The sequence below is a fragment of the Paramacrobiotus metropolitanus genome, unplaced genomic scaffold (assembly GCF_019649055.1).
Source record: "Paramacrobiotus metropolitanus isolate TYO unplaced genomic scaffold, Prichtersi_v1.0 Parri_scaffold0000054, whole genome shotgun sequence".
NCBI lineage: Eukaryota > Metazoa > Tardigrada > Eutardigrada > Parachela > Macrobiotidae > Paramacrobiotus > Paramacrobiotus metropolitanus.
Window position 1 is genome coordinate 665,469 of NW_026570274.1, and position 18,274 is coordinate 683,742.

At 43.1% G+C, this 18,274-nt stretch overlaps 3 protein-coding genes across 4 annotated transcripts; all 3 read left to right on the plus strand.

Moving 5' to 3' along the window:
• Nucleotides 1-547: 547 nt before the first annotated feature.
• LOC129592591 (atrial natriuretic peptide receptor 2-like) lies at nt 548-6,114 on the plus strand. 2 transcript variants are annotated; one of them, XM_055488660.1, is made up of 19 exons: nt 548-1,181; nt 1,611-1,970; nt 2,027-2,070; nt 2,133-2,171; nt 2,243-2,353; nt 2,461-2,631; nt 2,711-2,956; nt 3,019-3,133; nt 3,237-3,321; nt 3,387-3,570; nt 3,628-3,744; nt 3,842-4,018; nt 4,087-4,405; nt 4,517-4,832; nt 4,951-5,143; nt 5,214-5,240; nt 5,319-5,565; nt 5,627-5,724; nt 5,793-6,114. In XM_055488660.1, the coding sequence occupies exons 1-19, from the start codon at nt 644-646 to the stop codon at nt 5,865-5,867; spliced, it is 3,462 nt and encodes a 1,153-aa protein (XP_055344635.1). In that variant the 5' UTR covers nt 548-643; the 3' UTR covers nt 5,868-6,114. The 2 variants fall into 2 exon arrangements, with proteins under 2 accessions (XP_055344635.1, XP_055344636.1); XM_055488661.1 differs by having other exon boundaries at nt 2,714-2,956.
• Nucleotides 6,115-6,724: 610 nt separating this feature from the next.
• On the plus strand, nt 6,725-12,665 carry LOC129592626 (uncharacterized). Its single transcript, XM_055488700.1, has 6 exons — nt 6,725-8,062; nt 8,161-8,247; nt 8,351-8,449; nt 8,550-8,574; nt 9,789-9,857; nt 12,316-12,665. The coding sequence occupies exons 1-6, from the start codon at nt 6,974-6,976 to the stop codon at nt 12,663-12,665; spliced, it is 1,719 nt and encodes a 572-aa protein (XP_055344675.1). The 5' UTR covers nt 6,725-6,973.
• A 1,133-nt stretch (nt 12,666-13,798) lies between these two features.
• On the plus strand, nt 13,799-15,536 carry LOC129592653 (uncharacterized). The gene is made up of 3 exons (XM_055488739.1): nt 13,799-13,976; nt 14,145-14,593; nt 14,700-15,536. Exons 1-3 carry the CDS (start codon nt 13,928-13,930, stop codon nt 15,330-15,332), a joined length of 1,131 nt encoding a protein of 376 aa, XP_055344714.1. The 5' UTR covers nt 13,799-13,927; the 3' UTR covers nt 15,333-15,536.
• Nucleotides 15,537-18,274: the final 2,738 nt, after the last annotated feature.

Here is an 18,274-nt window from a genome sequence, read left to right on the forward strand (position 1 = left end):
ATTATTACTGTACCTGTAGGTTCTTGTACATGCGGTGTTGGAACGTTAATAAAATCTACTGTACCGCTGTCATCTCGTGTCATTTGTGTTATTTGAATCACTATGAACAAGTCACTATGAGGACTTTATAAAATGTAAGTAAAAATGGGCAACAACGCACAAAATGCAAATGCGGAGCGGTGCGAAAGCGCTTCTCCACGGTGATTTACAGCGTGCAAATACTCGTACGGAAGACGAACCTCAGTGAATATTATATTAATTATGTCGTTGCTCTTGCCGGTACCCGCATTCGGTTTCACCGATAAGGTAAAACTGCTGTGCGTATAATTAGACAGTTTAAGGCCAGCACAATGTAATGGAGCCTTCGGTGAACTTTGTTTGCTAGTCACTACAAATGCTCGACAATCAGGAACAATCACGTTTTCATTACAATCTTATCTACACATACAAACCAACCATGTTGCGATATGACCATGCATTGTCATCCGCAGTGGTTGATATCGAGCTCGTACCAAAGAAACACTCATCCTGTTGGCCAGTTGTGTCTTCTGTGTTTGATTTCTATTTCCGTTTGCATCAGTTAGTTACACCATAGCACAACCACTTAGCCAGACTTGATACTTTGATCGACATTCGATTGGGAATGGCCTTGGCATACTTCCTCTGTGCTGCTTTAATCACTAACTTCCTCTGTGCTGCTTTAATCACTAGTGTCATCAGCGAATCTGTAGAAATTGTAGTAAAAAATGAGACCAGTCCAGGTGACCGCCTGGTGGAGATTATTAACACGATGCGGCGGGACCGCACCATGGGCTATCATCCCGACTGGAATGCCTTCGGGACATACTTCATCGCCGCCATCTTCCCAAATCACACCAACGAAATGTACTTTGACCTGCAGAATCAACAGTGTTTTCTAGAGTTAGGGATTATGCAGGTGAATAAAGAAATTTCAGAACAGTGGGCGACCAGAGGTGGCCTTATCAACCGCACCAGACCGGTGCGCTTGGAACTGGAGATGCTGGATCACAATGGGATTAGTTCGTGCAAGGAGATGGAAAACCGGGTGGCGTTCAAGGCGTCAAATTATATGAAGAAGAGACTTGAAAGGAGGGATGTTGTCGCCTGGGTCGGACCGGGGTGTAGTGCAGGGGCACAACAACTGGGGCATCTGTTACGGGGTATGACATTGCTGTTGATGTTTGTAAATAGTTCTTGGGAAATTCCGATATGCTAATAAATACGGTGCAACGCTTCTAGGATTTGGGTTATCGTGATTACATAAACTGATGGTCATTGATAAGCGAAATTTCTAACTGTTTTCACGAAATACAGTATACGAACTACGAAGCAAGCCAAATAAATAATGAAATATTTTTAAAATCGCCAGCTTTCAAAGCTCTGGAAGAGAGCGAAAAACAACCGCGACTTTCAAAATATTGCTCATAAAAATCATGATGTGCGTACATCTGCGCATTACATGTGCAGATTACATGTACTCTGTACATCTGTTAGATGTAATAATTCTACCAACAACGTTATACTTGTGTTCATTTGTTACAGTAATTTTTCAGATTCGAGAGTGAACTTTTAATTACGGCTTTTTGTAGAGTGGAATATTGCCTGGTTGGAAGGTTCTGCCGTATCGACCAAACTGGATGACAACGATGTTTACCCAACTTTGATCCGCACTGGGTGGACAATGACCCGCATGGCGGAGTTTGTCCAGAAGATCTTCGAGGAGTTCGCCTGGTCTAATTTTGCTTTGATTTATGACGATGAAGATCCCATCTGGAGTATTTTCGGCCAAGGCATCTCAGACTATTTCAAGGATCATAAAATCGAGGAGGACGGCATTTTTACGGCCCGGTACAGCTTCGTGCAGTATTTGGTTCCGGCGGAGGGAACACTGGACGACCTCTCCGAGTCATATAAGACGACTTTTGATGCCATTAAACGACATACAAGGGGTAATAATATTCTTTCCTTCGGCGATCGTTGCTCAACGTTGATTGTCTCTTTGCAGTTGTTTTGTTTACGGGATCCGCAAGAGCCACGAAGATTTTCCTCGTAAGTTGGCAAATACAGTACATAATATTTTTCAGCTGATTAGTAATTTTCATATGCTGCAGATGGTCGCAAGCAATTTAGGATTCATTTCGGATGAATGGGTAAGTTTTTAGACTGGCAGCTTTTCGTGATTACCACATTTATCTTATACCGTTCACAATTTATGCTGTAGACATACCTAATACCGGATATTAGTCACCAGAAAGATCCAATCATTGGTTCGCCGCTAACAGGTGCAGATAAAGAAAAGCTTGGTCATTCCTCACACGAGGAGCACGAAAAGGTATCAAACCATATATATTTGGCTCCTCATTCCATATTCAGATAACTGAATTTAATCGTAAATAGTCTTCTGTTGCTTATCGGAGTATTTTAAATTCATCCTTGCAGTTCCTACATGAAGCCTTTACGCGGACGCTTGTAGTTTCCTTTCGCGATTTTGATAACGATGTGCTTTTCAATCCTACGTACGCCTTATCGCTGTGTGATGGTGAATGCCCGGAAGGGATGATCGAAGCCTGTACTTATTCAACGGGGCAAACCAGCCAGAGTAATCAAGCGGTTAGTGGGCCTTGCATACGCTTGCATCGCATGGAAAGAATTTCCCCAGGTTCAATAATATTTCTTTTTGTAATTTTAGCAGGTATCTGTATCATGGAGCTCGCTGCATTATTACTTGGCTATCAGAATTTTTGGCCAAGTATTCAAAGAGTCAATTATTAACGGACGCCCGGAGGTGAACGGGGATAAAATCGTGGAGCGCATAAAAAACCGAACGTTTCATTTTGAGGACTTCGAAGGCTGTAATACAACGGTGAACGAATGCGGTGACGTTGTGGGTGACTATGTACTGAAGGTGTACAACGAAGACGACCACAAATTTCGGGTACTAAAAATACTTCCTAATGCGCGTCTCACGTGTACTTAATAAACCGATCTGGTTAATAGGTAATGTTTGCCTACTCTTCGGCGGATACTGAGCTGCAGCGAGTCACTAATCAGATACTATGGATTCCGGCAACAAACAAACCACGCTGTGGATATTTGAACGAAGATTGTCTGAGTACGGAAAGATCATTAATAATTTTTATAGATGCTGCTACGTCGATTACTGCTAATTTCAACACACACTGTATGCATAAAAGTATTTTATACTTGTTTTGTAGGCGACTGGGTTGTGGCAATTATTATCAGTTTATGCATCCTGTTTACTATGGCGGTGTTATGCCTGATTGTTTACCAACGAACCAGGTTTGTCTTGCTGGTATAATGCGCAAAGGTCACGACTTTCTGCGTACATTAGCTTTCTGTTGCAGTAAAAAGCGGCTGGCCGATACCATCCGTATGAACGAAAAATGGTGGGAAATCAGATACGAGGATCTGACCTTTCAAGGTCCGACCAAATGCTCATTCCCGCAGCGAATGGAACGATGTCGCCGGGAGAAAAAGATCAGCGACTCAACGGACATGGACCGGTCGAACATTTGCACCAAGCCAAAAGTACTTACCAGAGTTTCGAGTTCTTTCCAGTCAAGCTGAAACGCTTTTCACATTTAGGCAAAGTTATCTTTCCTGAAAACGGTGCAGCATGGAAATCTCCATGGAACGCCCGTCTGTGTGCGGTTCGTCCGGAAAGAGATCTGCGTGGTTTCTCTGCGGCACGCCTTAAGAAATGTAAGATATCAACTGCGTTGGTAGGCTCATACCTAAGACAGCATGTTGCTATAAATGTTGCTATAAATTTCAGTCAGCATGTTGCTATAAATTTCAGATAAGAGATTTAAGTCACGAAAACTTAGTGAGGATTATCGGCTTGTGTATTGATCCTCCGTTTCAAGCCATTGTCACCGAATACTGCAGTCGCGGCGAATTGCCATCTTTGCTCTTAAACGACAATATTCAGTTGGAATGGACATTCCGGTACTCGTTGATTGCTGACTTGTTGGAGGTGTGTTACGGATGCAATTAACGATCAACTTCTACATGCGTAAAAACCGTTTTTATTTGAATTTTTAGGGATTAACGTTTATTCACAAGTCGGCGTTCGAGTACCACGGAATGCTGACCAGTTGGCGCTGTATGATTGACAGTCGGTTTTGCTTGAAACTTCGTGACCATACGCTGAAAACGCTGCGTGATGAGGAGACAAATCCCAGCCGATTGTTGTGGTGCGCTCCAGAAATCTTGAGGGAACAGGAAAAACGCAATTTTTCGTATCAGGAATGGAGAATGGCGGATATCTATGCTTTGGGGATTATTTTAAAGGAGATTGGAACGCGAACACGGCCCTGGGCACTCGAAGGCGTACCATACGAGCAAGAACCTTGTTGCTCATGTATGTGTAATCAGTAATGAGTTTTTGTGTTGCTCTGATTAGACCAAGCAAGTTTCTAACCACAAGCACATGTTTCTATTCGCTCGTAGTAACTCTTGTTGTTCGTTGCAGACATTATCCAGCAAGTGCAGCACTGTGGAATGGCTCCGTACCGACCGGAAATTTACGGACTAAAAAGCAGTTGCGGTGTTCGTGCCATAATTGAGCATTGCTGGCAGGAAAATCCTAAGGAGCGACCGACCATCGAGCAGGTGGTTGATCAGTTTAAAGTCATTCGAAAGGGCAGTAAAGGCAACATGTTCGATGATTTAATGATGCGGCTGGAACGCTATGCTAATCAGTTGGAAGAGCTTGTCGAAGTCCGAACTAAGGAATTCATCGCCCAGAAACAGCGTACGGAAGAACTGCTACATGAACTACTGCCAAGGTGATTTACAACTGTTTACACCAGGCAACAATGCATCAAAAATTAGTTACGGCTCATTTTGCAACATGTAGATACAGTTGATCGATACAGTCGATTGTTAATGAATTGCATAATTTAGGAGCGTTTCCACGCAATTAATAAATGACGGAAAAGTACCACCCGAAGCATACGACTGCGTTACGATCTACTTCAGCGATATTGTCTCCTTTACTGACCTTTCAGCCGAAAGCTCGCCATTGGAAGTTGTGGAACTTTTAAACAGCCTGTTTGGGATGTTCGACAAGCTCATCAGCCAGTACGATGCATATAAGGTACATCCGTACATTCACATTAAAGCGATTACAAACACGCTTCGTAATTACGAAGGATTTACTTTTTCAGGTCGAAACGGTTGGCGATGCATACATGGTATGTTCTACGAACTGTGCTTTTATGCGCTTACAAACGCATTAGGAAATTTGTGCTTTAACGTTTATGCGTCTCTAGGTAGTTAGCGGCCTGCCTCACAGAAACCATAACCGGCATGCGGAGCAAATCGCTCGCTTGGCTCTTAACATCCGTGACTCCACCAACACTTTCCGTATACCACATCGACCGCAGCAGTCCATCCAGCTGCGCATAGGACTGCATTCGGGTCCTTGCATGGCCGGAGTGGTTGGAACACGGATGCCGCGGTATTGTTTGTTTGGAGATACCGTTAACACCGCGTCCCGTATGGAAAGCACGGGTCAACGTAAGAGATCACCATAACGTAATTTGTTTTCTGTTTACTCCACCATAATTTTTGTTTGCAGCCGGAAGAATACAGATGTCTACCGCCACAACAGGCTTCCTGCAAAAATGCAGTAGTCATAAATTTACGATTGAACCCAGAGGTGACATACCTGTGAAGGTACCGCAGAGGCACAGGCATTGCATATGATTTTGGAAACTTAATCATGCTAACTAATTATTTTACAGGGCAAGGGTATAATGGAGACATTTTGGTTGAAGGGTGTGGACAGCGTAGTTGATGAAGGAATTGATAGCAGCTAACACGCGGTCCCAAGCGGGCCATATATACAGACTGTGTATTTGATTGTTAAGCCATTCAGAAAGCGTTCATTGTTTTTATTTAGGATTTAAAGTTGTGGCCGTTGTAGATCTGACTTATACAGTTTTTCAAAAACGTATTATGGACATGCAGTGGGTGATGGTGTGATCTAATTATTCTATACCGTATGCTTTACTATGCTTCTACATGTGAGTAACATTTACAAGACGTATCAGTAAACCGTAAAAAATCGTGCAAAAAATATCAGACGTGTAAAACCAAAAAACCTGTATGCGAACTTCATTTGTACGGCTTGTCACAACGCATTTTGCCAACCGGAAAATCCCTAACTGCAATTTGCAGTAGAAGCCGTACAGTACTTGAAAATCGCTTAGTGGTTACTGGTTACTATTACTGCATCACCGGCTGTTTATAAAAAGCTTAATGATATCTACTGTGTATACTATGTACATATAAGTAATGGATCCACAGCTCTCAGCGAATGTTGTCGATACTCATGACCAGCAAATTATTTGCAACTGCGTATCTAACGATAACGATCGTACAGCGTAGTGAGACCCCCATACAGTAACCTGGACACTTCAAAATGGATTCAGTTCCCTACGGCACGAGTAAGTACCACTGGAAACGTATGATTGCTCGGGAAAATCGTCGTGGGCATTCCTTGGAGAGCAAAAATAATCTACAGCGCAACGAAACTGATCACTAGAACAGCAACGGGGGTTTGTTTGTTTTCAAATCATCATCCCACGTACAGTACTGCCGATTGTCGAATGCCAGTATATTTATATCTTTTTGCATCATGCTAAAGCTACTCTTTACTGTGCAACTACATGCATATGTTTTCATACTCCACGATTATGTCGCTGTCAGAATGGATATCACGGATTATTCTAATCAGATAGCTCTTGTTCCCACAATATTGTATTATTGGATCAACATCCCTTACTGTTAGCATAATAATAATAGCAATGATAATAATTATGTGCTGTACACAAAATGGTGACAGGACCATTACGAAGCGGTAGTGCTTGATGGTGGCTGGCTTACGGTTGCCGATTTACAAGTCCGATTCAGTGAGTGTGTAATGCTTGTGGAAGACATGAATACCACAACCCGAGCGCCAGTGCGTTCGAATTTCAGGAGGATTTTCTGTGCATCTTTATGGCCGCTGCAGCTGCTGGGTTTCATACCCTGGAATCTGGAGGGTCGCGTCACCAAGCGCGCCGGTAAATTGGAGTTGTGCTACTCTGTCATTGGTGTTGTCATCTGTTTGTGTGGCTGGGTCGGCGTCGTGGTGTCTGTGGACACGTGTGCGGTGGAATTTCAGCGGGTTAAATCTTTTTTCCCAACCACCAATCCCATTATCAAAGCCACCATTATCGCCACGGCGTTTTTTATTAACTGCCGCGGTGCGGCTATTGTAACGGTTTTATTGTGCCACAGAAACGCTTGGCGACAGCTAATAACGGTGTTCCATCGAAATATTCGCATTTTTTTAGACACTTTCAGTTATCCATTGAGTAAACTAATTCGTTTGAAATTTATGGTGATTGGATTAATTATCGCGTTTTTACTGATGTCGTACTTGTGGTTATACTCCAAATGGTTATCGGCGAAATCGAGTATGGATGGATTTTCCTGGTTGACGATCCAAAGCATCGGTACACTGGAGTTAGAAATGGTGTTCTGGCACGTGGCAATATTCTGGATGATATCTGGATTGCTGCCATACATTTTATCACAGATCCTGTTTGTCATGATAATTGTCATGGCGTTCATCCAGTCCATGATCGTCGACCGTGTGTACCGTCAAATTAGCCTCACCCTCGACCGGTTGCGTAATGTTTGCGATCCGGATGAGAATATGATTGAGCCGGTGCATAAAATTTTCCAGTCCGCTGTGAAGGAACTGGAACAAGCTAAAACGGTTTATCACAGTAATGTTTTGTTCTGTGATTATTTTAATGAGCACTTCAGCCGGGTGTTGTTGCTTATTTATGAAAACGACTGCATGACCGTCTGCGGGAACATCGGTACGCTGGTGGCGGGCTTTTCGCACAGTGAGAAACATCTGGCGCATGTGGTGGTGCGCTGGGGCAGCGTTTATGCCATCCTCATGTTTCTCATGCATATCACGCTGTGCTTTATTCCCATGGCCTGCATTTACGAGCAGGTTGGTTGTCGGTCGCCAACGCAGGGTTATTACCACTGCGGTTTTTGCGTTGTGGAGAATTTTAATTTAGAGGGACATGTAAACCATTGTGTATTTAGGGAAAGTGCATCGCTGCAAAATGTCATGACATGAAGATTGCACTGGAAATCATTAAAGCCGAACATCCGGATGCTCAACAGACTGAAGTAGGTGACAAATATGTATACGAGTAAATCGATTAATACCGGGACAAAAGAGGCAAAGGCGCACACGGTGGGAACTACTGACAACGTTTTGTGTTGTATATAGGTCCGAAATGAGCTTGCTTCGGCTGCAACGGTGTTCGATCGGGAAATTTATTATGGAATTGGACATTTATTTATTCTGAATAAGAAACTGATAGCCACGGTAAGTCAGATTTCTGCTTTACATTAACAAGGAATAAGAAAATCATTATGTTGTGCAAAACATTTATCTAACGTGCTTGTTACAAGAATTATTATTGCAGACTTTAACATTCCTGATATCCTTCGCGGTGCTGGCATATGAAATAGTGGACATATCTGAACTGAAGGATGATCTGATGGAGCTCAAATCCGAAATATTTGATATCAAGACTATAATGCGTAATCAGAGTTTCCCCGATCTTCCGATAGCTATACCAACGCTGTCACTGTAATAATGTATGCAGTTTTTCTTTATTTGAAATGTTTTGACAACATTGACAACATTCTTTTTTTATTACCAACGAATTTTCGAACGTTTTCGATGTTTTCAACTGGAATGTGTAATGACAGAAATAATGGGTTATAAATCCCTTTTGGTTCGAGTTTATTATATTCGAGTTTATTAAAGTGAGTGAAGATTTCCTGGCCACGATGATCGAAGCTGCATCATGATCAATGGTTTTTACGTACAGTATATTGAAATCAAGCGGAAAATGTAATACAGTATTCCAAGGTCAATGAGTTACCAATATGCATAACATCCAGGGTCATGAATATTACAATATGACAGACTTTAATACAGCATATGCAGCCGTTGCAGCGTTGACCGATCAAATCGAACTAACTGTAAGGCACACAGAATAATAATTTATCAACAGCGATGGACCTTTTGCTGCCACCAAAGTATGTATTGATAATGCAGGAATTTCCCTTGGAAAGTTCTTGGTATTTTCCGCCCATTACTCCGGAGTACAGATTCCACCAACGCGGTGCATCGTTTACCGATAATAATCTGGCTTAACAAATGTGCAAAAAGCCACGAAACTTCAGAGTGGGGAGCTGTGAAATGTAGTCCAGCTTCTGCAGCTCGAGTTCTCTAGCAAATTGCCCACTGTGACCTTTTAAACAGTGCTGCATATTAATGTGAATAATTGATTAGCGCAGCTGGAAAAATTCCCGGCGGGAAAACGAATGTCAAGACGGCATCACGATATGAGATACGATTTCTAAGTAAATGCTCATCGCACATCCGCCCTCTTCCGCATCGCACTTTTCAAAACATGTACCGGTAGACAGCTAGATTCAGAAGCCGTTACTCGTAAGTATAGTCCAGATTTATTACGAATTTCGATTAAACTGGGTTATAGTAAAATATTTTCGCTATATCAGTAAGCAAGTTTTTGGACATTTTGCTATGTTTCATAATACGAGTAGCTCATACAACCGGTCTATCAATCTTACCGTGAATTTATTTCATTTTCATCCACCGAATACGATTCCAGCCGGGTATTTGTGCATTCCAATAGCGATCATTAGCATTGTCGCAAACTTAACGCTAATCGCCGTGTACCGCAAAACTTCCACCTTACGTACACCGTTCAGCGTCTACGTGATCAGTTTATCTACGGCTGACCTTTTAAATTCCTGCACTCTTTCCCTGAATAACGTTACTAACTTCCTGCAAATTCGTTATCCATTTGGGTTGTACTACTGCGCTTTATCCAATTATTTGGGATGGGTTTTAATTGGGTTCGCTTTCTATATTCATATTCTCATCAGCCTCAGTCGGCTATGGGCCGTCATGTATCCGAGCAGTTACCGTTTGCACCACAGTAAGAAATTTGCATGTTGTGCCGTATTCGGCGCATTTATTTTCGTGCAGGCGTGGGCGTTACCGGGCACCATTATTTACGAAACACGCTTTGGAAAGGAACGTAATCCCATGATCTGTGCGTTTGATGTGTCGCAATTGCCCGCCTGGGGAACCGCAGCCAATATTGTATTATATATCGTTCCAAACATTTTGATCGCCTTGATATATCCGTTGATTTGCTTCAAAGTTCGTAATGGCTTACGGAATGCAACGCAAGTGGCGCCTATTCCTAGAACATACGCTACGCATTCACGAGCATCGGGATCGAAAGGTCACCAAGACAACTGAGCCTTGCTTTATCGGCTTTCTAAATAGTGACGCTTCTTTTAGGTAAACCTTCGCGTTCGGGTGATAACGTAAACAACACTGCTGTCCCGCACGGACATCTGAAATCTCCAAACTAACATGTACAGTGGACGACGACAGTACAACGGACATCGTCATCTCGCTATACTGACAGCGTTGTCGCTAAGCGCTCTCTTCTGCTGGACGCCTATTACGGTTACGTATTCGTTAATGGTATGGGACAATGTGGTGAATCTGGAAGCATTAGCGGCGACCAGCGTCATTTTTCATCTGGTTGAGCTGCTTAATCCGCTAATGTACCCGCTGGCATCAAAGGAGTGGCGGAATGCCTTTAGAAACCTGCTGCGCAACAACGAATAATAGTTTCTCGTGTATGTGGTTCAAAATTACGCTATATGACCTATATAATTTTTAACAAAATATAAATTTTGAGCATCCACATATCGCAGGTCTATTGACGATTATAAACTGCCGACCTTTTTTTTAGTTGAATTTTATGCTATTCGGCATGGACGTGAACAATAATTTCGAAAATTAATGAATGGATTAAACTTAGGTACCTATTCAATGAGCCTGCTCACACTGCAATCAAGCTTGCTCTGCTTTCCATGCTCCCATGTTATTAATTTGTCAGTGTCCGATCTCAAGGCCACTTACAATGTTTCTGCCAAGCGGAACAATAGGACGAGTGCAACCATAACAGGAAACCGTATAAACAGGAAGTCCATTAAGGATGTTTTAAGCTCCGCAACGCATTAAATTATGACCTTTAATAAAGAATATCCGAAGTCAAAGCTCTCAAATCAAAGGCAGCACGAACCGCACTTAATCCCTGTGCGAAAAATCGACGCAGAATAATTTTTTCGCAACGCAATTTGTTGGCGCGACGCCTAAGTTTCCCTATAACGTCCGTTTTGCTATTGTAGTGCAGTCTTAACCTTTATATGAACCAGCTTTTTATAAAGCATCTTTGAACTTTCCCGATAATGCGCCTTTTTTAAATCTAAAACTCATTTTAATTAGATTGTACCAGCGTAGCTTGTTGTTGAGTAACCTGGCTATTGCCGAATAGAAGATGATCAATAGCACAACTGGTGGTACACGGAATGAATCCGCCAACGCAAGCGTCATTCCATTCCATTTCCCGTTGCCAAACACTATTCCGGCCGGTTGGATAAGCGTTCCGATAGCGGCCATCAGCGTCATTGCTAATATCACTCTCATTATCGTTTACTGCAAAACTCCCAGTCTGCGAACGCCTTTCGGGGTATACGTCATCAGTCTAGCCGTTGCTGACCTTTTGCAGTCTTGCACTTTGTCCCTGAATAATATCGCAAATTTCCTCCAAATTCCATATCCGTTTGGTACATTCTACTGCGCTCTAGCAAACTATCTGGGATGGATTTTGATTGGATTCGCCTTTTACATCCATATTCTAATCAGCTTAAATCGGCTGTGGGCGGTCACGCATCCGAATAGTTACCGACTGCGTCATAATAGAGCGTTTGCGTGTTGGGCTGTCGTCGGAGCATTTGTTTTCGTACAAGCCTGGACGTTGCCAGGAACGATCGTCTATGAAATGCGATTTGGAAAAGCACGTAACCCATATTTTTGCGCGTTTGATGTGTCGCAACTACCTGCATGGGGAACGGCTGCTAATATTGTGTTGTATATATTACCGAATATACTAATCGTGGCTGTTTATCCGTTTATTTATTACAAAGTTCGAAATCGCGTACAGGATAGTAAAAAACTTGCACCAATCAGTCGGTCCAACTTTCCGCATTCAGGAGCATCGGCATCGTGGACCAAAGGTCACTTCTATCTATGAAAACCTCATACAAATTTTGTTAATTCCTGCTTTTCAGGTGAACAATCCGTTTCTGTGACGAAGGCAACAGGAGATACCAATATGTCGAACGAAACGTCAGGCGGGTCAATGCGACGCCGACGGCAGAATGTGGATGAACCTCGCCAGTACAATGCACGTCGCCACTTCGCCATCTTGACAGCGTTGGTACTGGGTGCAGTCTTCTGCTGGACACCCATTAATGTGACTTACTCGTTAATGGTGTGGAATAATACATTTAATCTTCAAGCGCTAGCGGCGACGAGCGTCATATTCTTCCTCGATGCATTGCTGAATCCGTTAATGTACCCGCTGGCGTCGAAGGAATGGCGGGATGCATTCCGCAGTTTGTTATGCTGTGGAAGATAGGCGAAAGAGTCGCATTAATCGGGTTTTTTGCGAGATTACTGAAAATAATCCTACTTTGAGCTCGGCACTCGTGTTATGTGTACTTCTATTATTGCTGCACATATACAAACCGTTAAATTGGTTGTTGGTTTGCTAATAAGCCACTAAAAAACAAATGTGAATGTGATTATTATTTTCCTCACTTAAAAATTTACATGAGTACTTTTAACAATACGAGGACCATTGGGTGCTGTGAACATACCCTGCACGATTAGGCTGCGATGAACAGCCGTAGCTCGCAACGCCACTGATATCACAGTCTGAATGCAAACGGCTTAACTTTAGCCGGCTGTTCATCGTAGCCTAATCGTGCAGGGTATGTTCACAGCACCCAATGGTCCTCGTAGCTTCGGAAACAAGCACTCATTAAGCATCAATGTGATTAGCGAGCAGAAAATCATGTGCTGTACCACTTAAAACCGTGATAATCACCTTTTTATTTTTAGTCATGTTTTCTGACGTTTTAAGAAACTACAATTATATAAATACTGATGAAACGGCCACCCTTGTAGCAAGTTCCACTGCCTACCCTAGGACAAATCCTCGATTTTAGAACATGAGGTTTTTGTGGACTGTGTGGTATTCACATGATCGACATTGCTGTTTTCCTATGTTTTCTTATTTGCTAGACAAACAAGTTGAAGAATAGTGCGTCCCTTACTACCTACCTACCTAGTGAGTCACCCGTTTATTTGAACCATTTATCCTCACCAGCGATCTTGCGCGATAGCAATCGCTGCCACTATGTATACTCTACGTGGGGTGATACCCATTAGTTAAGTTCCTAATTTGTACCAATAACATTTTGCTCTCTACCGCGAATAAAATGCACGGTTCTTGCCGAAATTGTCACACTTTTGGTTAAATGGTGCAATATTCGCAATGATTAACAATCACCAACGTGAATTCTTATACTAACAGCGAATAGCAAATAGCATCGTTACCGGAAGTAAGCAAAACAATTTAACGTTTGACTTACATATTTCTAACAAACGTGGGCTTAAGATAACGATCACAGTCGGAAAGAACCCATATGTATAAGTGTTGATGCAGTAATATGGAGGATGTTTCCACAAAAGTATTACTGCATTTACAAAAGCATATCTTGAAATCAGTGCACTGTGGCAATAAAAACGAACAAGGCTGGCTAAACAAGTCTGTTTTTCTCTTTCCAAATCCATATTTTGTATTATGAATTGACTTACTGAGTTTCAATCGCAATCATGCAGACTGTTGCTGCAATATTTACATTCATTATTCTGCAACTTGGAGGTAATCCTCTTGCACATATAGTGTAACCCCTGTTCCCTGCTAAAGAGTAGTAAAAGTTTGTTAGTTAGTTATGAAATCATGATAATTAATCAGACAAGCCGATATGCGAGTAATATAGCATGTGTAATTATAAAACGGTTGCCCTACCGGTTATTCTTTTCCACAAAGGTTCCGTCGGAACGCCACTGAACACGACGCTTAAGCTAGAAACGGACTGTCATCCGCCACATAACCCAACAGCCAAAGCCGACGCAGCTCCTTTGGGTATTTCCTCCTTCAGAAAGGACAACTTGACGGCAACTGAAACGCGCTTGTATGAGCAGATGCGGTCCAATGACGACATTCCTGCCTACCAGACCTGCCTCGTGGAAACCAGGCACGGGTATGTCAACCGTTGGAAAGTAGAAAACGTCAACGAATCGGACACAAGCTACGTGGATCTGCAGTGTCATACTACTGCACGACGCGACGCAGTGGCTTATATTGCAAAGAATATCAGTGTCATCAGTCCGCTGCGTGCTTTAACCGTACAACTGGCAGATAGAGAGTATGAGCCTTATGATCCGTCAGATCTCACCCCCGTTCACCAAGACGTCTTCGAACCGATTCGCAATCAGGTATTGTTTAGTACATTAGATGTTCATCAGATTTTTAACATGTTAGTTGTTTTTGATTTTACAACGTAAAACAATCCATTATCGAATTTATTTCATCGTCATCCAGGTGATCCAAATAGATATAATCCGCTGCTACGCCCCCAACATTACAGCTCTAGTCTTCGAAGTGGGAATCCTGCCCAATTTGGTCGCGCTGAGTTTTCAGGAAGGCCGGAATCTCGTGATACACAAGGGAGACTTTTTCCGAATGCCCAATATTCGCATGATATACTTCACCGCCTCCAGTATTCAGGAGGTGGAACCGTATACGTTCACCGATCTGGCAAACTTGCAGAGCTTAACGTTGGAACGCGACGTCGATCTTTTCATAGAAGGGTATAATCACTGTGCCCCACTGATGTCATGGAAATGCATGAATGAGCAGGATATGGCGAATATTAAAAAGCTGCATTGCGACTGTTCCTATGCGTGGTACCGCAATTTCCTCAAAAAGAAACCATATTTAACAAAGAAGCGAGAAAGCGGAGAAGTGCTGACCTTTGGCGACTATAAAACTCCCAGCAAGTTTTGGTTTCCCCTCAAAGAAGGTGTGCACGTGCTAAACGTGGACTGTGCAGGAAATCTCACCCATGTGGACCCCGAGATATTCCAAGCATGGACTTCTGACAATTATTACACCGGCAACGAAAACACGCCTTACTCATATAACGTCTCATGCTACGACTTACCATGCAACTAATTTTCGCATGTATACAACTAATTTTTCGTATGTTTTGTTCTGTAAAATACATGTAATTATCGATTTCATCGTTAGCTGTTATGTTCGGGTATCATGCAGAATACAGTTTACTAGAAAGATAAGCTCGGTGAGAGGAGTGTTTAGCTGAAAGGAAACGGCGACTGAACTTCCTGATTTTTATTGCATATAAACGCAGACATCCAACTTTATTAAATAGAACCTCTGTGTAAAACAAATTTCTCTGGTTTAGGTGCTTCAAAACTAAAATAAATTAAGATTGCACCCCTAGAAGCTGATGTGGATTAATAAATCAAATAACAAATAGATTTTTTTTGATTTGATTGATCTGCATTTTGATCAGCATGCATTTCACGGGGATTTAAAATGTTCCCAATTACCGTTTTCGTTGTCGCTTTCTCCGTATTGTAACAAGTTAACAGCAAAACTTTAAGTAAGTACCCCCCATCAGCTGTTTAATGCCGGGCATGGCCTTCTAGAGTGGACGGCAGACGGTTTGTACAGTTGTATTACGTGTAATGGGCATGTGCCCTGGCAGCAGCAGCTATGTGTCAGACTGACGACAAATTCGCTAAAACAGTGATGATCCATTTTATCGTGAATTTTTGCAGTTGCTTTGTAGTTTTTCATTCCAAGTTCACGAGAAGTCTGAACCTTAGTTCAGTAGTCTGAACCGTAACTCTGAAGTCTGAACCTTAGTTCAGTTTCTTCCAGTCTCTTCCAGTTATGAGACTTACGCAGCAACCATGGCTACTAATTCGACCGAGCCCTCCAACCGGGGTAATCGCGGTGACGTCGGGAAGATGATTGAGTGCATGAGACAGGTGCTGGATTGTGGCGATATGAGCGATGTTCAGTTTCTGGTGGGACGCCAGTGTGGCGAAGTGCGGATATTTCCAGCTCACAGGTGCTTGTTCAGTTTTTCATGCTATCCACGACCATTGTCTTCAGTCCTCTTGAACTGGGTGGTTCTCTGTTCTAATCAGTATGGACTTCATTGTTGTTCAGACTTCAGAGTCATCATGGGTGCCCGTAGCGATGTGTTCCACACCATGTTTTATGGAAGCATGCCAGAGAACGGCACTGGTCCCTTGGATATCCCGGATATTTATCCTGACGCCTTTGCTAATATGCTCAGGTCTGTTTAGTGTTTACTCTTTAGGTCTGTTTCGGGGAAGCATGTACATGAGGGCTCACGGTGATTTTTTTGACTGGTGTAGCTACATGTACACGGACACCGTAGAAATCCTTAACAAGGACAATGTTTTCCGGACGCAGAGCTGTGTGGATAAATATGACTTACCAGCGCTGGTGGCCAAGTGCACTCGCTTTATCCTGGATTATCTTAAGGCGGAAAACTGTCTAGAGATTCTGGAGATGGTTGGCATCCTTGGCTGCTTGGACCTTGGTTTTGTACATTCAGCATTTTGTGACGAATTCTTGTCATCTGTAGGTCGTTCGTTATGATTGCACACCGCCCTGCGTCTTGGAGGAGTGTCTGCGCCTGGTTGATGAATCAGCGGAAGCTGTCTGGCAGTCCGATCACTTCCCTGCCATAGAACACAACTCGGTGCAGATGATTCTCCAACGCGATACGTTGGCCGCCGATGAGCATACCATCTAAAAGGTGAGGACCGTAGGATCTTCTCGAAAGCACTGGATTGTCGACTTGACATTAGCCAGAGTCGTGTACCGTGCCACTACGGCATATAGACTGTAGTTATGGAGGTCTGACCGCCTGACACCGTGGGTTTCCGATACATATTTTAGGATACAGTCATTACAGTACTTTTAGCTCCAGTGCTCTTTAGTTTGGGAAGCCCGTATGAAATTGCTTATATTGATGCCGCAGCTTGGTAATATCTGCTGCGGTCTTCGTGTTGGCAGGTGGGCTGCGAGCGCCTGTGATGAAATGAATATCGAGGCATCTGCCGTGAATCGACGCGAAATGTTGGGCCAGGCGCTGTATCTCGTCCGGTTCCCGCTCTTAACCGACAAACAGCTAATGGATGGCCCTGATAAGGTGCTGTGCTTGTCATAAACCGATGGCCAGTTGCTCTTGGTTGAATCAAAATAGCCGCTGCTCCTACAGAAGCCGGCTTATTCTCGCACTGTTCAGCATACTGTCTGATGTGATCATCCTCGTGATCATATTTTTTATGCCGACGTAATGTGAAATATTTTTCAGACTGGTTTGTTGCTGCATTCAGAATTACGGGACATTCTTCGCTATAAGCACGCCACAGATAAACCGCAGCTACCGTTCGTACGGAGCCCCGAGAAAGTTAGTGCTTTGACGTGTGCCACAGAAAGGGCAACATGTGTTATAGGAAGTGCTTCGGTAACTGTAGCGCGCGTCATTTATTATACGGTTCCCGATGTGAGGATTCTGCAGGAGAACATTACGTTCAGCAATCCCGTGACATTCAGAAACCTGTATTGGTGAGAATATTGTCATAGACTCATAGTGGAACTGCAAATTAGGCGAAATGTTAATACAGTTGATGCATCGTTATTTGTTTGGCAGGAGCCTAGGGGTGGCCAAGAAGATTGTCGATGAGTCTGCTGCTCTGGGCTTCTACCTGCACGGTTCCGGGCCCCCTGGCAGCCCGACGGCTCCCTGGGCCTGTCAAGTTAAAGTACAGCTGCGCCTACTTCCATGGAAAATGGGAACTGCGCCAATTAAAAAAGGTGCATTTACATAATTTTTTGCTTGATAGTTTGCAAAATCTCAGACAGCAGAAGAATATCCTTGAATATCTTCGTGGAGGTAAACTCAGCGGTGTAATTTGTAGAAAATTCCCGTCTGTTCCACGGTGAACATTCTACCCGTGGATACTCGCGGTATATCGCGATGCAGGTGAGCGGTGTTCGTGCTGTAATCCTTGCTTCAACATTGTTCGTATATGTGCATAAATGCTTAT